Genomic DNA, 22,035 nt, shown 5'->3' with positions numbered 1-22,035 from the left:
GAGCATAGGCATCAACACACGGTGGACCGAGTGAGTTTCTGTGGTGTTAATTAGTCATTTCTTATCTCAGGTAAACCTCCATATACGCTGTGAAGCTAGTCCGTGGGTGGTAAAAGGGTTGTGGGAATTGACTCATGAGGTTTGTGGTCACTGGTCAGCCAATGGACCTAGACGTAGCCCCATATCCACCCCTGAAGCAAGTGATTAAATATACCTGAGATCCGAAAGATTTCCACTGGTAGAGGCAGATGGAGATCACCACCCTCACCAAAGCTGTTGATGCTCACTTTGTAGGCCACCAGCATCGTGGAATGTCGTGCAGCACGCACAGAAAGACATCAAAACCCGGGGATGACACTGAAAATGCCAACATATCTCAATTTCCAAACACAGCTGTTTGAGCGTAGATATCTACAATGCGGAGCAGAAAACTCTTCGTACTGAATTCAAGAAGAGAATCAGGGCCCGGGAAGACCCCGGGACAGTTTCCTTCACGAAAAAAGCCGTCCTCGCGACATTGGCACAAAACTCAACTCACCTCAAAAAAAGCGAATTTTGGGTATAGACCCAAAAAGACACCCCAGACCTGCACAGCTTTGGGGGGTAAAAATGATCAGACTGGGGATCGATCCCAGGACCTACTGCGTTCGCAATCCAACCGTAAAGCTGAATATTGTTAAGCAGTCGTCTAGAACATGTTAGGATGTGTTTTGAGGTTGAAAATGGTAGAAGAACTTACGATAACCCTGAAAGCATGTTAGGATGTTTGAAGCTCGACAGAGTGATGAAGTACTGACATCTACACCATCTTATAAAGAATGTTAGAGGTTGCAATGCCATTTGAGAAATGGAAGACATACCCGACCATTGGAAGTTGGACAGTTTTTAGGAAATTGCTTATATGAAGACTCAACTGTGACAGCACCGCTACTAATGCAGGGGGTTGAAAAAACCCTGTTTGTGTGACACACGGGGGGCGGTGGGCCCCCAGGAGATAAGCGCAAGAGGCCGCGACAGCCCCACGGACCAGCGGCAGCTTGGGTACGGAGAACTAGAGAGACGGGATGACAGTTGAGCCGAACTTCCAGTACATGTCTTACACTTCAACACCAGGCCTACCCACAAAGTCAACACCAGGCTTTCCAGGGGCTGCATGGTGAGCAAGAGATCATGGGCAAGGCAAAGGAACCACAAGTTGAACCAGCTCGACAATACGGCAGAGAAAGCGATCGGCTGTGAGAGTATGCATTTTATTCTTGAAAATTAAGGATTGTAGGCCGTCCAAACTTTTCCACGACCATCACGATCTCGACGGATACCTGAGCAGCTTCCTCAACCACACACCCACAGCATCCACAGGATGCTCCGTCTCGCCCAGCACTCTCGTGACTAGAGCATTGAATGTGTTGAGCATCTCGGACCCCCTCAGCACATTCCGCAGATTGTACGGTCCTTCTTCGATCATCATGAGCAATCGGTCACCACGAACATGCATATCAGTCAGCTTCACTGGTGGAGGTCTGATGACCACATCCTCGTTGTTCGCATCTTTCTTTCGGATTGGCACAGCTTTGATGCCCTTCTTGTCCATGTAGCTGGTCTGCTCCAGGAAATGCAACAGCTCCCACTCACTTTCTCGCAACACCGTTAGGTGAAATAACGTCCCATCGCTGGCACCCGCGTAGAAGCGATGACGTCTGCCCGAGCTAGGACTCAACAGCAGGTTATCCACAAGGAGAGGCAACGTCGCGTGAAATAGTGGGTAGGGCTCGTTGCCGTCCTTACGAAACCCCGAGAACGCCACGAGATCCGTACTGCCAGCATTCCAAGCCGAAAACATTGCGGAGGTGCCATCGAAGACGACAACGTCCCTCGTGGACCTTGCCTCCGTGTCCGATTTGTGTTCGAAGAGCTTGTTATCGCGTTCAACGAGGACAAACAAGGAATGCTGAGCTGTTGCCACGAAAATCATGGATCCTTGACATGTAATAGTGTTCGCATAGGATGGCAGCGGATGCTTGGATAGCGTCTTCCATTTGCGAGTCGCAAAGTCTAAGTGATGCAAGTGTAGCTCCCTTCCCACGGCGATCAAGAGTGAGGACATCTTGTACGCGCAAATGGCGGTTACGGGTCGATCGGGACTTCTGAACGCAATCTTGGGATTTGAGTCGGGTGTTCCTTTGCTGAGACTTTTGGCGTTGACGCAGACAACTCGGCCACTGCACTGGGGAAATCCTGGTTCTTTCTGCTCCAAGGCAAGAACAAACCATTCGTAGTGATGCTCTCCGTCAGTTGGCGCCCAGTGGATGAGAGCATTGACTGTTTCGTTTGTTTCCTCAGTTACAACCACCGATAGTCCTTGGCCGTCTGTGTCTGTCATGCTGGGGTCGACCAACTGAAGACCGACCTGTTGGATCTTACGGGGTGTTGGAGCACTATGGCCACTATTCTTGACGTGCGCAACACGCTTTTTGGAAATGCTATCAGCAGTATTGTCGAGCGTGATACCGGTAAGCAGGTGATTTCGCTCGAAAGCGACGACAAACTTTTGCAGGTATTCGGAATAGAGCACACGCCGTGGGACACCATCTATAGGCGACTTTCTGACAATGCCTTGATCTTGACCTACCAAGGAGCAAAAGAGAAGGTCGTCTCCCGTAGCACAAACGAGAAGACCTCCAGGATCTCCTTTCGAAGATAGGTTTGGGATGCGGTGAAGAGCATTTATCGACGGTTCCACTGATGGCTAGGATTGTTAGTCTAATCACGACACCGACGAGATAGTCTCACCTCCGAACGGTTGGTAATCCATAGTGAAGACACCGTATAGTCTACCATAAGAGAATTTGAGTGCAGTGTAACACGCCGCATTTCCGAGTCACACAAAACCAATGCGGACGTGGCTTGAGCGTGATCTGACGACGAAGTTTCCTTAGTCACGATCACCGAGGTGGACCCAAGACGATAGATATCATCGCACCGTAGACCTGTGATGGGTTAGTGGGAATAGCGACTGAAACCGTAGGCTTCGTACTCAGCTCTGACTCGCGTCTTTCAGCCTTATTCATCTCCAAGCAAAGCAGCATACCGTAGCGGAGACCACAAAGGATGAGCACAGGGTCATCCGGTCCCCGTTGTAGTGCCACTAATGAGGTGACCGCTGAAGACTCAATGCTGGAGTCCAAATCACTAACCCTGTGTTGAAAGACCACCCTTAACGTCAAATCGGGAGACACCATGTATCCAAGCAGCTTTCCAGTGTCGGTGCCCACAACGAGCAAAAGAAAGCCTCCCCATTTCAGGCAGCACAGACTGTTGGCGGTGTCAGGGAGCGTTGTGGATGTGGCTGGTGCCAGCTGCGCAATGCCAGAATCAGTGGTCATGATGGCCGTCAGAGCTATCTCGCTGCCCGCAGAACGTCTGACCACCGTTGCAAGTATGTTCTCGCCTTCGAATATGGCAGCCTGATGCAAATTTGCTTCGATGCGCGTGATCTGGGATGGAGTAGGATCGGGTGTGGTTGGGATGATATTGACACTACCAGTCGTCACCTGAACAATGATATCGACGCCGATAACGGCGGCAGCAAGGGTCGGATGATCATAGTCAAAACCTGGATGAGTTTCCGAGTCGGTGAATGATAGATCCTGCGTATCTAGGTCAAACGACACCATTGTTGACTGTGTGGACTGCGACCCCAATAGCAACAGTTCATTCCGAGTTGGAATATCCAGAGTCCATATTCGGTCAATGAGAGCAGCATCTGGGTAGGTCATAGTCCAGCCAATCTGCGCTTCCAAGCCATACCGGATCTCGAATAATGCACCACTCCCGTGGCCTCTGCTACAGCAAGTGTAAAGCCGATCCGGAGTCTCCTGTGACCAAGTTGTTGACTGTCCAGCATGTACTGTCGTTGATGGACCAAGGATCATATCCCGCAGAGGACAGACCGACTCAATGACCTGAGTACATTCAGGAGAACCTCTTGCGGACACATGAAACACGCCTCCATCGGTCATGCTGCCGCCAGCAATAATGATGTCGCCACCTTTGTCAGGCGGTCCCGCAAGCATGCAGAAAGCAGTGTCGACATTGAACCCAAGAGGTCCTATGGTGCAATTCATGCTGAATTTGACACTCGAAGCCTTCTCAATCTGGAAATAGTGGACCATGCCATCCTCCCTAACAAGCACGAGATCATCCCGTTTCCGCAAATACTCGTTATGCCGCCTTGGCTTCGCCCATTGAACCCATTCCAGAGAGCCAGAGGTTTGCTCAACAAAGGGGCAATGGATACGCTTGGTGTCGTTGGTGTGGACGTTTTCATAGTAAGACAGTCCAGTATCCATAACAATCATGAACGAGTAGGGCTGTGCTGACGGTACGAGCATCGAAGGAAGGCGACTCTCGGTTAAGCGGCGGCCACTACAGGCCATAGGTTTTATTGTTTGAAGGGGAGAGCGAGTATCCCAGCTGTAAAGGTATTGGTGTATCCCTTGAGTCTGCTCGCCCGAGTAGACTAGAAGAAGGAGTATGACTTTATCTGGATCTGATTCGAGACTGCGCAAGAACGACATTGCTAGAATATCTCCGTCCACCTGAATGAAGCGTTGCTTGCTATGTTAGTAGCAAAGGCAACCAGCTGAAAGGAGTCTCACCTCTTCTGAAGGACGGAACGAGCCAGGTTTCTGTGGATCCCAGCTGTCGATCTCGGATTTGATCTCGTCAATTGGACGTAACTTGAATATGCCAAAGTAGCCGGAAGGAGAGGCAATGGCAAGCGCACGAGATCTGAATCTATCAGTTGGCATCAGAGCGGTCATCTGTGACTAATGAACAACGTACTGCGATTCCACAGCGATGGATCGACACTCGCTTGAGGGTAACCCAGCACCTCTGAGGAGTGGTCTTCTCGCAAAGGCAAGCTTGACATCGCCGTCATCGTATTCCCTTGCATAGACGTAGATGAGGTCGTTGTCGACGGTAATGATGACGAGAATCTGTGGTGGTTGAGTGTGTTGTACAGGCTCTCCATGGACAGTGAAGCGTTCTTGATCCCGTTCCTGCTTCAGTATTGCGTCGACGATTGGGACGACCTCCACATCGGCCGAGATTACCTTTGCATCAGTGATTTGTGTCCCAAAGTCAAGTTTTGCAGTGGTATTGACTAATTGACCAGTTTCCTGGAACTCATGGAGTTGGACAAACGTCGCTCCAACGAATACCACATCTTCCTTTACAGGCGAGCGAATCTTGGCCGGAAGAATCCATCGGATGCTTGAGCTGGAATTGAGAGTCCTCGAGAGGATCCCGAGCCGTTCATGAGCAGGCAGTCGCCCTTGCTCCCCATTGGGTGACCTGCTTTTCTTGGGTCTGTTGGCGCTCATAGTGTTCCCAGCAGTACCTGGGGAAAGGCAAAATAACTTGCTGAGAAAGTAACCGATGTTGTCCTAGTGAGCAACGAAGCAACTGAGCGACGAGACGCTACAAGAATCCAGTATTAATTTCATGCGCGAGCCGTGATTCCAGACGTAATTTTCTTGATGTATTGCAGTCAGCTCTCACTTCGTGCAGACACTGGAATCCTTGGTCAACATGTCAGAGAAGCAACAATCTGGTTGATGGCGATTCCGGTGAAGACTGCGAGGGATGAAGCCTCTTTATCTAGACACAATGCGTAGGCCATCCGAAGAATAACAATCCTTGCCCCGGCCTCCCAGAACCGGTGTACAGCCAAAGCGACGCAAAAACGTCCCAAAGATTCGTACACTTTCGGTATCTCGAGCCTCTTGGAGGAATGTCAAACCGTTTGAGGCATCCCTGTCTAGAAAGACTTGACGTGAGGTGTTCAACGTTGTTGTCTGGAAAGGTGCCAGTGCCAGTGCCTGTCATTTTGGCCCCGGAAGGTCCAAGCCCCGAGAACAACCATTTCAGGCAATTCCCCCTTCCAACCTTGCATCTTATCATACCTACCACTCATCAATCCTGGTCGCTGCATGACCAACAGACGACGCATCCTGGCACATAGTCATTCATCGGAACGTTCAGCTGCACGAATATACTATCAGCGACAGTTGGTGGACAAAGTCTGACAAGCTGACGTCCAAAGGGCTGGCTTTTTCGTGTTACCTGTCACCTTTGCCGTCCACATCAAAATCATCCCCAGGCAATCATTGACATCTGTTGTGCCACAAGAGGGTCACTACTCTGAGCCTATTTCAATTCCAGCTCAAAGAGCGGCGAGCTTCCACGACCAAAATCTCAATTTGCAAGACCTCTGGCTACTCAACTCCCATGGAAGAGGTAAGCTCGATATAAGGTCTAAAAAATTGTGATGCTGGACGTTATACGACCAATGTGAGAGCATCTCGACTTGAGGAGAAGCATACCTTCAAGCTTAAGCACGGTCAGTGCCAGTACGCACATCTATGGATCAACAAGACAGGGAGAAAGGCCAATCAATCCAACAGGCATGCACACAGGGTGACTTCGACACCCTGGTCAAGCTAGCAACTTCAGCAGGGGGTCTTTTGACCGACGAACTTCGCCGCCAGGCTTGTATGTGCTGTCCTTCTTACTTCTGATCCTTGGTGCTACTGTAGCTAACGAACGAACTTGGAAGGGCCAATCCTATTGGGCCACAAGAGTCAATCCGGAGCAAGTGAACAACAACAGTCAAATCAGGCCTGGAGAAAGCTACCCCGGCATTCTGATGAGGACCAAGTCCAACTTGACGTTGACCGAGCTTTTGTATACTACCCCAAAGGTTCGTGCAAGAGTCCCACCGATCGACGGTAATCACTGGTCTAAATGCAAACAGATGAATCCGAACAATCCCTTGACAAGAGGAAAGCAGAACTTTCCGACCTAATCGTATCAACACTCAGGAGTCACCCTATGCTCTCCTACTTCCAAAGCTACCACGACGTCGTACAAGTTCTCCTCCTTGTACTAGGAGAACATCATGCTGCCGTGGCCGTTCCGCGAATATCACTTCTCCGCCTGCGCGACTATATGCTACCAACAATATCGCCCGCGAGAAAACATTTTGAGCTTGTCTCAGCCATCGTCAAAGCTGCAGACCCCGAACTGGCTGATCACATTGCCGAAGCTGAGAATAGCTTTGCTTTGTCGGCAACGCATTCCTTGTTTGCCCATGACATTCAGAACTATGGCGACATAGCTCGAGTGTACGATTTCCTTCTCTCGCATGAACCAGTCATGAGTCTGTACTTGTTCGCCACCATTACCATCTCGCGCCGCATGGAGCTGTTGGAAATGCCCGCAGATGAGTCCGACATACTCACTTTCATGATCTCCAAGCTACCACAAACACTGGAGATCGACGAATTGGTTCAGAACACGTTGATCTTGTTCCAACACCACCCGCCTGCAAGGCTCCCTGGCTTCGTATGGTGGCGATTGTCACCATACAGCGTCCTTAAGACATCACGAAACATCAATCAACCACACAACCTCAAGGCCGCCGAGGTACTATGCCAGAAGCAGATCCAGCAACTTCGCAGAGAGGAATTGTTGCAGAGGAGGGTCAAGTTACTGTACATGTACAGAAGACCGGTAGCCTCGCTGACCGCCACATTGCTGGTTGGTGCTGTATCATTCTGGCTGCGAAGAACTGGACAAGACAGGTTTATCTTGTCTTTGTTGTCTTCAGCCTTTCAATATCTTTCCAGAAAATCCTGAATTGACACTCGGCTCAGATCAGGTCTGAATGCCGCCACAATGGTGGTCCTGGTGGTCAGCTGTCTAACCCTAGTCGTGTTGCGAAGGACCACAATACCTTTACAGAACAATCGCCTTCGCACATATAAGTAATGTCAAGACGCTTTTCTCAAAAGATGAGAAGCCCGTAGTGGCCTCGATGCATAGAACATGGCTATATTGTAATGACAAAACATTCTCGCGCAGATTTCACTATAGTTTTGTCATTACAAGAATATGATCTCCTGCCGCGTCAGATAGACAGGCGACGTGTTGCACTTCCGGATTCGAAAGGCTGAAGATTCAGCTCCAGAATAGATCGTTCTGTTCATGCTGCAGCACTTTTCCGATTGAACACAATACCCTGCACTATGGCGAACAGAGGCTACGATGTCGTAGTAGACATCGACACGGAGGTATTGCTCGCCGTTATGCATGCACTTGCTCACGCGCTCTAACACATTTCAGGGTGACCTAGGCCACACCGACCTGCAGGACGACGACCTCGAATTTCACTCCTCGAGTATGTCCAACCCCTGCCAGCTACCTCACCTCGAGATCGCAGAGCCGCTAACAATGCTTCAGACTTTGAGACCAACCCATCAAACCGCAAAATCCAACCCGACTCAACGGCCTTCCTGTCCAATAGCGCGACCAACCCAGCGACTCTGCCCAATGACCCCTCGGCCGTTCCTCCCAAGCACATGCTCTGGTCACTATCGTTCTACGCCCAATTCTTTGATGTCGACACCACGACCGTCCTGCACCGCTGTCGCAGCGCCATCCTCCCCTTCCTACCCAACCAGGCTCCATTCCTCGACACGCTGGACGGAAACCCCGACCTATACGGGCCCTTCTGGATCGCAACGACAGTGGTAGTCATCCTATTCCTCACGGGCACGATATCTCACAAGCTCGCGACCGAAGGCAAGAAGCATTTCGAGTACGACTTCAAGCTACTCAGCGGCGCCGCGGGCTTGATCTATGGATACACGCTATTCGTCCCGCTGGGACTGTGGGCTGCACTGAGATGGTTCGGCGCGCAGTCGATGGACCTGATTGAGTGCTGGGCGCTATACGGATATAGCAATCTCTTCTGGATTGCCGTGGCGCTGGTTTCGTGGTCGCCGCTCAATGGGCTGAATTATGCCTTGGTCGGACTGGGATGTGGTGTGAGCGTGTTCTTCCTGGTCAAGAACTTACGCCCTGTCATCAGCGCTACGGAGAAGAAGATCAGCCAGATCCTGTTGTTGGCGGTGATATTATTGCAGGCTGGCCTTGCGATCGCGATCAAGATTCTCTTCTTTAGCCACAAGAGTCCTGCTAAGGGTGACGCGGACGACAGGTTGATGCTATTCTAGGGTTGGAACTCTCGGCAGAAGCATTGAATGGGGTTCTACAATATACGGGATGCAGTGTAATGTATTATCACAACCCCACAAAGTTCGATGTGGTATACAGCATCGTGTTGCTTTCATAGGAGCGATATAGGCTTTTTCGGATTGTCCTAGGTCAGGTCAACAGGCCAGGGACTGGGGTCGCAAAAGGCAAGCGACCATGGCTTGAAACTGGGGTCTTGAGGAGCAAACTCATATTAAAGACCCGAAATGAACGCGGTTTAACATGAATTGACTTGCTCTAGCCTATGCATACCGGTCATTCTCTCTTCATGGAGAACTCTTTGCCGGGGTTTCAACCGGTTTTCCACAGTCATGATCTCCAGCCGATTCGCAACTTGACATTGTCCTTTTGCGCCTGAGCGGCTTAGACTTGCACCTTCCACGCACACCACCCACGCCAAAATGAAAAAGAGCGCGCAACCACTACTTAATCTTCTTCTTTGGTCGGAGTTGGTTGGTGTGTCCACACTTCTTCTTGCGGCAGTTGGTGGCTCGGGGTGGCAGACGGGCATAGCACTTTCGGCAGATCATCTTCTCGCAGTTGTACTTGGAGGCAAGAGCCTTGAGGGAGGGCTCGATGATACCGCCACGGAGACGGAGGACGAGATGAAGTGTCGATTCCTTCTGGATGTTGTAGTCGGAGAGAGTGCGTCCATCCTCGAGTTGCTTGCCGGCGAAGATCAGGCGCTGCTGATCGGGCGGAATTCCTTCTTTGTCTGTAAAGAGATTGTCAGCCCTTGTCGCAATCGTCCAACTGTTCAGGACAAGACATACCTTGAATCTTGGACTTGACATTGTCAATAGTGTCGGAAGACTCCACCTCGAGGGTGATAGTCTTGCCCGTGAGGGTCTTGACGAAGCTGTTATTTCAAACCAGTCAGCTCATTGTTCTCCCTTGTGTCTCTTCTGATCCCGATGGTGGCGGTCGGATTGAATATTGACGTCGTGGGGTGATCGAGGCCCGATCGAGGTGGAAAGACTTACATCTGCACTGTATCATTGTTAGTATCGTGAGCACAGCAAGTTCAACAGAGCAACAACTTACTCTTGACAGTATCTTCGTATTACTGGGAATGGTGGATGGCGATGATACTCACTTCGTTGCTGAAGCGGCTCCAAATTATGTGTGAACTCAGAAATATCATTGCCAAGAAAATCATCACGTGGTGCCTTGACTTTGCTTAGTCATGACGTAGAAAACAACTTTTTGCCGCCATGGCATCTTCTCATAGACTCACCGTTGATGATTGACTCATCGAGAAAAGCGACAAACATCCAGCCGAAGTGCGGGCTTGCGTGGCGAGTCTACAAAGGATGCTACGTCGCATGAATCGATGAAAGTCGCCTCGAATCCCTGCATGATTTTCTGAGGCCGTTATGACCGGATCGACTGCACCACTCCTGCTCACCCTGGCAGATCTAGCATTCTAAAAGCTTGAGATTATGGCTACATTTGAACTATGCTCGGCTTCATGACTTATGAACATGCTTTATGCCAGTATGTTGTCTGTATAAGAGGGCATAGATCTGGCGTTGACAAGCCACTTTGAGAGTTGTCCAATCGATCACGCCATTGCGGCACTGTAACATTCCCAAAGTCCACCTTATCCTCTGATGATCGGTCTGCGCCGTCGTCATATCTCAATCGCTGTTCTTATAGTACCCGTGTCTTACTAATAACCAGGCCTTCCACTGACTTGCCTGATGCGAAACAGAGCATACGCCCCTAGATTTAGGACTGTTTGACCCGGTATCACTTTGGCGCACGCATATCAGGCATTCCAGAAGAAGCACTCTGCTTATTGCCCGGAGCCTTCAAGATTACCTTCATTATATTCTTCACCGAGCGTGCAGTTCTACTGGCATCTTCCGAAGTGGCATATAGGAGACCATGGCCAAACAGCAGCCTAATTTTATTCTCGGCTGGGCGAGCTTTGGCTCTCCCGAAGATCCTACGACCAAAACGCACACATCAGCTCAAGCAGAAGTCCTATTCAACGTCCTTACATCCTATGGACATAGCACTATTGACACCTCACGACGATATCCCCCTACAAAACCAGGCACAAGCGAAGAGGTCATTGGCGCTACGCTCTCGTCTACTGAGACTGCTTCCAATATCGTCATTGATACCAAGGTCCTTTCTGCGCCAGGGTGCCACAAGCCAGAGAACATCGTCAAGTCAATCGCCGACTCTCTCAACGCTCTGGGCGTCTCTTCCGTGCATACAATCTACCTACATTTCCCAGACCGGACACAGCCACTGACAAATCCTGTTTCGGCCCTCTCGCACGCTGTATCTACCGGCCAGGCAAAGCAATGGGGTATATCGAACTATACACTTGCCGACGTACAAGAGATCCTATCACTCTGCAAACAACACGACTGGATTCCGCCGGCAGTTTTTCAAGGCGAATACAATCCCTTGAACCGCGAGGCTGAGAGCGAGTTGATCCCCTATCTGCACGAGCATGGAATCGCCTTTTACGCATACAGTCCCGGTGCAGGAGGTGCGATTGCGCCGACAGGCTCGAGGCTTACGGCGAAAGGGCCTGCGGGCGACCGTGTTCGACAATTGTACGGTGGCGAGAAGATGCAAGGGGCTATACAGAAAGTGAGGGATGCAGTAGACACGGCTGGCTTGAAGGGCCACGAAGCTGCAATTCGATGGACAGTGTGGGATGGCGTTCTGGACGGTAAGTATGGCGACGGCGTGATCGTTGGCGCTAGTAGTGAAGGACAGTTGAGAGAGACCTTGGAAGCAGTAAAGAGGGGTGGTTTGAGCACTGATGTCCGGGATGTAGTTGGAGGCATATGGGGCGACATCCAGAGCAGCAGAGCTGAGAAGGCGCAAGGCTAGCCAATGCTCGATAGTGGCCTCAACCGAAACCAAGTACGAAGCGCGAGGTTTTCTCAAAGACCCGAACCTACTTGGGGAGGTGAACCAATGTCTCGTGAAGATCGATTATGCTTCTATCTACTATATGTAACGTCCAAGTCACTTGCTCGGCTGTGTTCGAGACAAGCATGGAAGACAGTTTACACCATCTAGTCAACGGGCTCCTCCTCAAGCAACAATTTGAAACTGAACGGCTCAAACGGCACACCCTCGCCGATGAAATGTTTACTCATAGCCTCGACCCAGTGCAATCGCAAGCTGTGTAACATGGCGGACGTACCCTCCATGACACACAGAACAGCAATAGTGAGCATGAACCAGAAGTAGAACGTGACAACAATCATGACGATTCGTAGACCACCACTCATGCCAAAGGCACTTCCCAGGGTCATGTTCCACAGGACCACCGAAAGCTGTTGATGAGCTAGAGACAAAGCCCACAGACGCAGGTACGAAGCCGTGTGGGAGACGCAGTTGAGGCAGAACTCGATTGTATCTAAAGAATCTGTTAGCATCGTCACTGTAAATTACAAGATCGAGAAACTTACGAATGGTTTGGTGGATCATCACTTCTGAAAACTCGAATTCTTCATGTTCCTCGTCGTCAATGTTCTCGGTAATCATAGCACCTTCGTCATCGTCGTTATCCTGGCTGGGGTGTCCGTTCGTATGATGATCCGCGTTGTCATCGTCATCCAAGTCCGTAGCGTGAGTGACGCGGCTCGTGTCACCAATGCCTTGATAGCCTTTGGCAGCGGTCTTGTTGTGTTGGTGACGAAGCCAGAGAGGCTTCAGAAGGAGGAGAATAGGCACGTTGATGACAGCAATTAGCACCAGGAAAACTTGGACTCCCGCCTGACCACTGTATAGCTGTTCGCTCTCGTCCACGTTGCCTGGGGACAAGAACATCTGGATCAACATGTTGAGTAGTGAAGGGGGATTTCTTCCTTCAGCATACCAGTCAACGGACCACTTGTAGACAATGCAGAAAGCCAGATATCCAAAGATGCTCTGGAAGAAGATCATGCCCGGTACGAAATTGCCCCAGATGTCGACGTTTGACTTAAAGTGTCTGGCGTTGATATAGGAGAAGGACAAGGCGTATGTCATATGGCACCAACCCATTAGGATAGCAAGCTTCATCTTCAAACTGTTGCTGAAGAGAAGATCGTTTTCGGAGCCGTGCCATGCCCAATCCAACCCAAAAGGATAGCGATAGCTGCCCTTCAGATGTGCAGTAACTTCCGGTCGTCCATCTTCGGGATATTCCCAAGCGGACGCAAAAGGAGTGAAGCCTTTGGAAAAGACATCGTTGTAGATGAGTCCAGTGAAGCAGGAGTAGATACCCATCATCAGCATGATGTATCGACCATAGAAAGCCATGGCAAAGAGTTCGTCTTGCTTGGATCTCGAAAGTGGTTTCTCCCAGTAGATCATCGCTGCAGCAGCCATGGTCATCAAGCATCCGTGACCGAAATCACCGAACATGACAGCGAACAAGAAGGGAAACGTGACAATGGTGTACAGGCCAGGGTTGACTTCTTGATATTTGGCTGTGCCGTATGCGTTGATGATGGTCTGGAAGCCCTCTGTGAACTTGTTCGTCTTGTTGTAGGTAGGCGGCGTCTTGTTGGTCTTGATCTGATTGACAATCGTGGGGACAGACAGGCCAGCACGGTCGTTAACATCCTGCAAGGTGGCTCTGATCTGGGGGAGGGAGTTGGTAGGACACCAAGCTTCCGCAATCAAGGTCTTTCTTGCATGATCGTAGGAACACATGTTCAATGCATTGTAAACCGCCTTCTCTTTCTTGATCACGATCATCCAGGCGGCAAGTGACCGAGCAATGGCCGTCAACTCCGCATCGAGGGTGTTCTTGGTGTTTCTGAGGACGCTGGCAAGGTCGCTCAGGCGAGTGTTGACCTCGTGAATCTGGTCCCGACGTAGGTCGCTGTTCTCGTCAACGTTGTACAGGTCAGCACCCAGAGATTCGGAAATCTTTCGAATCTTCGCAATGATCTCCTTGCCATGGGCGAAAATGACGAAGACATTCTTCCTGACTTCCTCGTTGGTCTCCGGGTTGATGATCGGTTCAGGTATTTCGGACTGGTTCATGTAAAGATTGCCACGAAGCGTTCTCCACAGAATGCGTTCGAAAGCTGGCAGCCTTTCTCTTGGGATGACACCTGCAACAAATCCGATGTTCATCACCGCAAAGCTCTGCTGTTGACCGACATCGCCATTAGCTCTGCCTTCTTCAGCCTCAGTGTTCCGTAAGAGAGGAGCATCGTCTTCGTCCAAGCTTTGGCGGATGTCTTCAGTCTGTCCATGTGCGCGGTCAAAGAAACCACCTGCCTCTTTCAAGACCCATCGCCACTCTGTCAACTCGACCTCTCTCTTCTTGAGAGTCTCGTAGCTTTCGTTCAAGCTGCTGACTCGGTGTTCCAAGGACTCGGATCGGTCGGTCAATTCGTCAATCTCGTTAGCTTGAGGTGCAGCTAGCATATCCTGGTCGAAGTCCCAATGGCTTCGCATCTCGATATCGGATTTGTCCATCTGCGTCTTGAAATAACGGAGCTGACGTTCGACATTGTCGAGGCGGCGAATCTCTTTCGTAAAGGTTCGCTGGAAGGCTGTAGTATCGGAGTTGAGGTCCCGGAACTGCACGACGCCAATTTCTCCCAACGCAGAGACGACCTCACGACCGATTTCGTTCGAGATGTAGAGCTGCGTCAGGGACATGGCCGCCGAGCGGAAAAGGGTGTCCTTATGGGCCATGCTGGGCGGTTTGGAGGCAAAAGAATGGCCGCCCAGGCCGATGTATGGAGGGAATCGTTGTATGGACAAGCAACAGGAAGCTTCGATGGCCCTGTCTGTGCTTGATATGATTATCTCGAAGATGGACGCCTGCGAAGAAGCATTATGCCGTCGATGATTGCATAGCTTGATCGAGCTTGGCATGCTTAGTCATTCACGGGGCAAGTGATGCAAGTCGCGATAACCTTTCTGTACTACCAGGAGTAACGTCCCTCGCAATATCGTGATATATCCCATGTATTGAGGTGCAGAGCAGGTCTTACTATACCATTTGCCTTTCCCATTACTTGCTGCATGGTGGTGACCGAATGCTTGTGCCACCACGCCACAATGCCGTGGCCTCGATGTTCCACCTAAAAGGCGGTCGCGGCCTCAAGCCAACAAGCCTCGCAGGCTTCTCGACACAAGCTGTTGGATTGGCGCCACTGCCACGGCAGGCATTTGCTTCGAGTAGAACGCAATCAAAAGGTTCAGGAGGCAGGTATCGTGGACCTGTTCGTGGTGAATGGCGTTCACTCTCAACCCTCACCAGGCCACGTCTGAAATATTCCAGGTGAGCATTCAGTCGCCGTCATGGCGCAATTGCTGAACGTTGTCAAGACAATGGGCGGTACAGATAAATCAGAGTCATGTACGGCTTGTGACACAGCTTCGGAGGTCCTCCACTCAGCCACCAAAAGACAGTGAACTGGAAAAGCAGAAGACTACTACTACCAGGTGAGGGAGCATTCGATCATTCTGCCGCGGAACTACCCTGTGATAGCAGCAGCAAGAGAACAAAAGCCTTCAGATTGAGCATGATTTATGAACACATCCGAGACTAACATATCAAAACACCCTCAGTGCGGACCCTTCATCCAGTCCTACTGGCTCCAAGCCAAAATTGACAACGCTCCTGCCACGCCTTCCAAAAACCGCCCACGAGAACATCTACACTATCCCCAACATTCTCACATTTACACGTCTCCTCGCGGCTCCAGCAGTAGGCTACTTGATCCTGCACTCACAACCATTCTGGGCCCTGTCGCTCTTCTTCTACGCCGGCGTCACCGACCTCGTAGATGGCTACCTGGCGCGACGCTTCAACAGCCAGACCGTGGTCGGCACAGTCATCGACCCTATGGCCGACAAAGCTCTAATGACCATCGCAGTAGTCACTCTAACCATAAACGGCACATTGCCCATCTGGCTTGCAGTCATCATTCTAGGGCGCGACGTCGCTCTAGCCATTTCGGCCATCTACTTTCGCTGGATATCGCTGCCGCCGCCAAAGACAATGGCGCGATATTGGGATTTCAGTCTACCAAGTGCCGAGGTGCATCCGACGGAGATCTCCAAAATCAACACATTCTTGCAGTTGTTGCTCATCGGCAACGCGATGTTGCTGCCTGTGTTGCCTGAAGCGTTGGTGCACGCGTACAATCTGACCGGCGTATTTGAAGGCTGGTCGTACCTCGTTGCCTGCACGACGGTTTGGAGTGGGTTGAGCTATATTGGCAATAGAGAAGCTGTGAAGATTTTGAGCAGCAAGGAGATTGACGAGCAAATGGCGAAGCGCGAGAAGGCGAAGGAGGATAAGGAGTTGAAGTAGTCGAAACCACCAAGACGTGCAATGTGTGGCAGCAACGAAAGTCGACACTGTAGAATATCGTCGTCCGAAGAATATAACATTCGCCAAACCTCCGGAGGTCCTCTTATGAAAGCTTTTCATCTGTGTTTAGCGAAAATCATCGCTTCGTCAGCAGCCAAGCGTGTCCAGCTCAAGTCATGACTTCGTCTCATCGCGTGCACATTCTCTAGCCTCATCTTCCCACAGCCTTGCCTAGCCTCCCTTGTGCAGTCGCCGGAGCCTGGTCAGGCCAGCTCCCCACAGCATCATCAACCTCTTCAAGGAATGTAGCTGAGTTGTGCACTGTAGTACCGCCCAAGACTATCCTCACGCCAGGTACAGAGGCATTCGCCTGAGCCACCATTTTGGTTTCCTCGTACGTAACTCCGCCTATCATGAAAACGATAATATCCTGTGGTTTGTCCCGGGTATGGCCCTCGAGGAAGGGGTACTGCAGCTCCTTCAGACGTCCTTTGATCAGGTTCTGCAGAGTTGTTTCGAGGCGAGGTGAATGTTGGGTGTAGACATTCTCGACACCTTTAAGATTCAAGTTACGTCGGAAGTGGCTGAACGGTGACGATGCAGACTCGAATAGGTCGGTGAACCCACCAGCAACGGGTGCCGGCTGCAGACTGTGGTGGTATGCAAGTACTTTTGGGATTATAGAGAGTTTATGGGTTGAGATGTCGGCAACAGTGGTGAGGAGGTCGAGGAGCACGGGGAGTGCATTGTTGGGATTTCGTTCATACCGGATTGCATACAATGCTACCAGCCGGATCTTGTTGTCGGCTGGAATGTTGGGGTTCTGGATCTGTTGTTGAAGCGTTCTCAGGTCTGTAGCGTGATTGTCGTTGCATACCAGGCTTTGTTCGAGCTCTGATACATCCAGCAACAAATCAGCCGAAACCCGGCGACTCAGCTCACTGACCAGCGTGACATGCTTAGACACATTCCCTGACAGCTTGCGGAACTCGGGATAGTCTTCAACGAAGCGTTTCATATCGTCTATCGATTCGATCTGAGCCGTTGATTTGGTCCGTGTCTGGTACTGATCAACGTACTCTTTGATACTTCCGCCTAGATCGCCAAAATTCTGATACATGTTCTTCTTGAAGAACGGATCCTGGTCTTGTGTGAGGACAATTTCTTTCAACTCTGGCCGGACATCCGGCACGACGCTGAGATCTACCCTGCCGTTATGGATGCCCAGCAATTCGTGTACCTGGGCTTGGTAGGTCCATTGTGTAAGTAGAGGTGTTATGGGGTCATCTCTTCGATCTAAGATTAATAATATTGGTGGGGTGTCCGTCTTCCGGAAATCGAACAGCTGTTCCTCTTGGGTGATTTGATATCGGACCTCGGTTGCTAGCTTTTTGGCCATGAGGCTGTTCTTCTCATATCGTATCAAAGGGTTCTTCTTCAGCGACAACAACAGTGCAATCACCCCTTCTGTTGTCCTTTGCAGGGCATCCGTATTCCAGATGTCTGGACTGTGGCTCCAGAGTCGCTGCGCCGGAAATGACATGTTCAGCGACATTAGGTCCGGATTGACCACGATATAGTCGGCAAAGTATTCCTGTACAGCCTTGACCACTTCATGATCGTCCGCTTCTGCCAAACGTTCTAGAGACGACTTTTTGATGATGTTGCTGAAATAGATATTGTACTCTCCATATTTTGGTTCGCGCAGCTCATCAATGAGAAGTTGTATCGAGTCTGGGGAGGGCCGAACGAAGCATAGACATCTGAGGTGCCGCATCCGTTCTCGTGCAGGGTTGTCGAGCCGGTCGATGAGGAAGACTTCGTGTTTGAGGAGTGCTGACTGCGTAATGGCGGTGGAGACTATCGAGACTGTACTCGAGTCCAGCAACAGTATCTTCATCTTCGAGGACTGTGTAGCCGCTGCGCCTTCGCCGACTCCTGCGATCTTGGAGATGTAGTTCTGGACCGCCGATGCCACGTCCATGATGGCGGATGTTGTTTTGCGATATGGTGGTGGTCAGTTGTTCATAACACTCAGCATGCATCACGCATCTCCCAAGCACGGTAGAGGGCGCATGTTCGGGTCGCCTGTGAGATAACCATGAGAGCAGAAGTAAATGCCATACGTCTTCCTGCGACACGTACTCGTACAGCCTTGCCTTTAGCGCGAGGCTGGAGAAATAAAGCCGATGATGAGCCGAGTCCGGCGCGTTGTTGGTGCTCAACGTCATCGGTCATCGGCTATTAAGTTATTTCAACCGTAGGCTCGTTGGGTGTCAACAATTCATACTAAAAACATGTATATAGTACTATATTGATTCTCTATACGCTCACAGCGCACCCAGAGTGCCTGTAGGCTTACATCAACATGCTGCCAGGAATAAACGTCCGTACGTTACCATCTCTACAACTCCCAGCTCATCCCAACGCTGTACTGACATGCCACCTAAGCCTTCTCCTTCGTCGCGAAGTCGCTCGGGGCCTCGGTGGACGAGGTCAAGCTGCTGTAAGTCCCTCCAGTCCTACAAATATTGCTACACGTGGTCTCTGGAGAGTTCATCCTTGCTGACCACTCTACTAGCTCTACCTTCCTAATGTAAGCTGTCCCATGCCTACGAACAATTACAAACCGCTCAGCGCAATTGTCTGGAACGGTTCACTGACCTAACGCAGCTCCTATCCTCTAGCGGCAGTCCTGAAACGCCTCCCCGACAACAAGCCAGCATACCGAAACCTCTTCTCCGTCGGTATAACCCTCTTCTTCCTCGTCGGCCTCTTCGACCACTGGGATGGCATATGGACGCTCTCGATCGACGCCGCCGCCACGTACGCGATAGCATACTATATCGACGGCTCTTTGATGCCATGGATTGTATTCTTCTTCCTTATGGGCCACATGTCGATAAGCCACATCGAGCGCCAGACCCTCAACGACCCAAGCGTGGTCGACATAACAGGTGGACAAATGGTCTTGATCATGAAACTACACGCATTCAGCTGGAACGTACATGACGGAAGGCTCAAATCCGATCTGCTGACCGACGCCCAGAAAGACCGCGCCATCTACAAAATGCCCGACTTCCTCGACTACGCAGGCTATGTCTTTTTCTTCCCCTCGATCTTCACAGGTCCAGCATTCGACTACGTCGACTACCGCCGATGGATCGAGACGTCCATGTTTGACGTAGGACCGAACCAGAAACCCGCGCCAACACGCAAGCAGCGTCGCATCCCCCAGTCCGGCGTCCCAGCGACATACAAAGCCGTGACAGGTCTGGTTTGGATCTTCCTCTACCTCCAGTTCTCCGGATGGTACAACGTAAGCCTGTTCCTATCAGACAAGTACATGGACTACTCATTCCTCCGTCGCGTATGGTTTTTATACATGCTCGGCTTCACCTCCCGGCTCAAGTACTACGCCGTCTGGGCCTTGACCGAAGGAGCCTGCATCATGGCTGGAATAGGGTACAACGGCATCGACCCAGCGACCGGCAAACCACGCTGGGACCGCCTTGAGAATGTCAACGCGTGGGGCATCGAATCGGCCCAAAACTCGCGCGCATACCTCGACAATTGGAACAAAAACACCAACAAATGGCTGCGCAACTACGTGTACCTGCGCGTCACACCCAAAGGCAAAAAGCCGGGCTTTCGCGCTACGCTGGCCACGTTCATCACCTCAGCCGTCTGGCACGGCTTCTACCCAGGCTACTACCTGACGTTCGTGCTCGGCGCGTTCGTCCAGACCGTCGCGAAGAACTCTCGCCGGTACATCCGCCCCTTCTTCCTCACGCCCGATGGGACAAAGTCGACAAGTTACAAGATCTACTACGACATCGCCGGGTACATCGCCACACAATTGACCTTCTGCTTCGTCACGGCACCGTTCGTCCTCCTAGGCTTCTCGGACTCCCTAAAGGTCTGGGCGCGCGTCTACTTCTACGCCATCATCGAAGTCGCGATTGCAATGGCGTTCTTCGCATCTCCTGCGAAATTGTACCTAGCCAAGGCCATCGACAAGCGTAATCACCCTTACACGCGCAAGACCATCGCCCAAGAGACGAACTACCCGCCCTCGCTCGGCCTGCCCAGCGACCCTGGTCGCGAGATCGATGAGGCAGTGGAGGAGCTTCGTCAGGAAGTCGACATGCGAAGGAGGCGAGGCAGTGGCGTTACCATGCCCACTGGAGAAAGTCTGAAGAGGGAACTTGAGGCGAGGTTGGGTCGCAGGATCCAGTTCCCCGAGTTCAAGTTCGGTCAGCAGTTGGCCAATGGTGGCGGTGCTTCTGGCCTGCCCAGGGGTGCTGAGCAAGGCATTGAAAAGCGCAAAGTCGAGAAAGAGGAGGGTGGTGCGGGTCTGGCGTCGACCACGACCAGTGGCATCGACAAGAAGACCATATAGTACTGATAAAGGGTCAGGGACATATGTACGTAAATTAATGTAGCACTCTAGCGCCAAATATTTCTAGATCTCGATCTCATTGTACTTTTGTACTCCGTAACGCAAGCAGTGATCAAGAATTGGTTGCAGACCTCATCATTGCAGAGTACTTTGCATGAGGAGGCGTCATTGCGCGACGGGGATTGTTAGAGGCGACAAGTCGATTTAGCAAGGCATGTCGCCGTAGTCTCAACCCGCGCGTACCCATAGGCAGTTTCAAAGCTTCCCACCTGAGTCAGCAACGGAATCACCCAGAAAATTGAAATCTCCCACCTTCTGGGGTTGCACCCGTGCCGGCCAACCCTGTCGAGATCGAGAAAGTGAGACGCCCAAGCGAAAGTGTAGATTAGTCAAAAGGTGGCTTGTGCCGTGTGGAGCGTACCCTGCAGCCTTCGGAATATGAACACTCCGAATCCCATCACAGATTCATTGACCTGGCACAAGGACCATCGCTTCAGACAGCTCTGCGGGTTTGTAATGGATTCTTATGACAAGACACTCGTCACTCGTCAAGGACTTGCCCCGAAGAAATGCTGAGTAGCTCGGTCAGCTCCTACATGCACAGACAAATCAAGTCGGCCGCGTAGTGATTAGTGTCCATCACAATGCTTGAAGTCCCATCAGAGTTTCCATCAACCCCGACACCAGGATGATCAAAGTCAAAGACATTCAAACTTCTCAAAGATCGCAACGCTCGCAACTTTAACCTTGAAGCGAAAAAAGATAAGCACAAAGACTGTCACTAAGCAGATAAAACCCTTTTCGTGCTTAGGGTTGGCTTATCCGGAGACAAGGTTCGCAAGCCTGGAGATTTGCATCGAAGGTTTCGATATAAAGTATAACTTTTCTGCGAACAAAAGCTGCAACTCTCGCCCGACCTCGCCTTGTTAAGTGTTTATTGTCGTCTGCCAGCGAAGCAGGGGACCAAGCGCTTGAGTATTCTGCACTCGACCGAATGGAGCAGGCTGCATCTGCGCTGCTTGACGTGACACGATGAAAACGGACCTAGCCGGCAACAAAGTATCGGCGTGTTTTCAATAGCTGCCAATGAGCACGTCTTGGACAATATGGGGAGGAAATTCATATCACATGTGCAAAAGTACGTCTGAACAACTCACGTACACACAGGGCAATGCCTCAGCGAGTTGGCACATATTCCAAAATG

At 51.0% G+C, this 22,035-nt stretch overlaps 9 protein-coding genes across 9 annotated transcripts; 5 read left to right on the top strand and 4 right to left on the bottom strand.

Moving 5' to 3' along the window:
- Positions 1-1,057: 1,057 nt before the first annotated feature.
- On the bottom strand, positions 1,058-5,525 carry EDD37DRAFT_21112 (mono-functional DNA-alkylating methyl methanesulfonate N-term-domain-containing protein). Its single transcript, XM_062810292.1, has 5 exons — positions 4,846-5,525; positions 4,659-4,797; positions 3,035-4,613; positions 2,791-2,987; positions 1,058-2,746 (listed from the first exon to the last, which is right to left on the bottom strand). The coding sequence occupies exons 1-5, from the start codon at positions 5,385-5,387 to the stop codon at positions 1,301-1,303; spliced, it is 3,903 nt and encodes a 1,300-aa protein (XP_062674692.1). The 5' UTR covers positions 5,388-5,525; the 3' UTR covers positions 1,058-1,300.
- A 673-nt stretch (positions 5,526-6,198) lies between these two features.
- Positions 6,199-7,754, top strand: EDD37DRAFT_21060 (rab-GTPase-TBC domain-containing protein). The gene is made up of 3 exons (XM_062810291.1): positions 6,199-6,558; positions 6,623-6,766; positions 6,821-7,754. Exons 1-3 carry the CDS (start codon positions 6,429-6,431, stop codon positions 7,702-7,704), a joined length of 1,158 nt encoding a protein of 385 aa, XP_062674691.1. The 5' UTR covers positions 6,199-6,428; the 3' UTR covers positions 7,705-7,754.
- A 204-nt stretch (positions 7,755-7,958) lies between these two features.
- On the top strand, positions 7,959-9,316 carry EDD37DRAFT_21007 (Yip1 domain family). Its single transcript, XM_062810290.1, has 3 exons — positions 7,959-8,138; positions 8,191-8,245; positions 8,308-9,316. Exons 1-3 carry the CDS (start codon positions 8,094-8,096, stop codon positions 9,081-9,083), a joined length of 876 nt encoding a protein of 291 aa, XP_062674690.1. The 5' UTR covers positions 7,959-8,093; the 3' UTR covers positions 9,084-9,316.
- A 229-nt stretch (positions 9,317-9,545) lies between these two features.
- EDD37DRAFT_585096 (ubiquitin-60S ribosomal protein L40 fusion protein) lies at positions 9,546-10,354 on the bottom strand (the record flags this gene model as incomplete). The annotated part of the gene is made up of 4 exons (XM_062814445.1): positions 10,168-10,354; positions 10,107-10,113; positions 9,897-9,982; positions 9,546-9,838 (listed from the first exon to the last, which is right to left on the bottom strand). Coding segments are annotated over exons 1-4 (387 nt in total). The 5' UTR covers positions 10,169-10,354.
- A 532-nt stretch (positions 10,355-10,886) lies between these two features.
- On the top strand, positions 10,887-12,339 carry EDD37DRAFT_20872 (NADP-dependent oxidoreductase domain-containing protein). Its single transcript, XM_062810281.1, has one exon. It carries the CDS (start codon positions 11,014-11,016, stop codon positions 11,980-11,982), a length of 969 nt encoding a protein of 322 aa, XP_062674688.1. The 5' UTR covers positions 10,887-11,013; the 3' UTR covers positions 11,983-12,339.
- On the bottom strand, positions 12,074-14,945 carry EDD37DRAFT_572002 (V-type proton ATPase subunit A). Its single transcript, XM_062814353.1, has 2 exons — positions 12,570-14,945; positions 12,074-12,517 (listed from the first exon to the last, which is right to left on the bottom strand). Exons 1-2 carry the CDS (start codon positions 14,797-14,799, stop codon positions 12,171-12,173), a joined length of 2,577 nt encoding a protein of 858 aa, XP_062674687.1. The 5' UTR covers positions 14,800-14,945; the 3' UTR covers positions 12,074-12,170.
- A 218-nt stretch (positions 14,946-15,163) lies between these two features.
- EDD37DRAFT_20928 (phosphatidyl synthase) lies at positions 15,164-16,535 on the top strand. The gene is made up of 3 exons (XM_062810289.1): positions 15,164-15,391; positions 15,455-15,555; positions 15,682-16,535. The coding sequence occupies exons 1-3, from the start codon at positions 15,344-15,346 to the stop codon at positions 16,427-16,429; spliced, it is 897 nt and encodes a 298-aa protein (XP_062674686.1). The 5' UTR covers positions 15,164-15,343; the 3' UTR covers positions 16,430-16,535.
- Positions 16,536-18,531, bottom strand: EDD37DRAFT_20890 (Sec1-like protein). The gene has a single exon (XM_062810287.1). The coding sequence runs from the start codon at positions 18,411-18,413 to the stop codon at positions 16,641-16,643; it is 1,773 nt and encodes a 590-aa protein (XP_062674685.1). The 5' UTR covers positions 18,414-18,531; the 3' UTR covers positions 16,536-16,640.
- Positions 18,532-18,797: 266 nt separating this feature from the next.
- Positions 18,798-20,831, top strand: EDD37DRAFT_644581 (MBOAT, membrane-bound O-acyltransferase family-domain-containing protein; the record flags this gene model as incomplete). The annotated part of the gene is made up of 4 exons (XM_062817529.1): positions 18,798-18,819; positions 18,881-18,935; positions 19,011-19,025; positions 19,103-20,831. 4 exons carry the CDS (start codon positions 18,798-18,800, stop codon positions 20,829-20,831), a joined length of 1,821 nt encoding a protein of 606 aa, XP_062674684.1.
- Positions 20,832-22,035: the final 1,204 nt, after the last annotated feature.

The sequence above is a fragment of the Exophiala viscosa genome (genome assembly GCF_022695815.1).
Source record: "Exophiala viscosa unplaced genomic scaffold EDD37scaffold_1, whole genome shotgun sequence".
NCBI lineage: Eukaryota > Fungi > Ascomycota > Eurotiomycetes > Chaetothyriales > Herpotrichiellaceae > Exophiala > Exophiala viscosa.
This window is presented reverse-complemented; position numbering and strand designations above follow the sequence as displayed.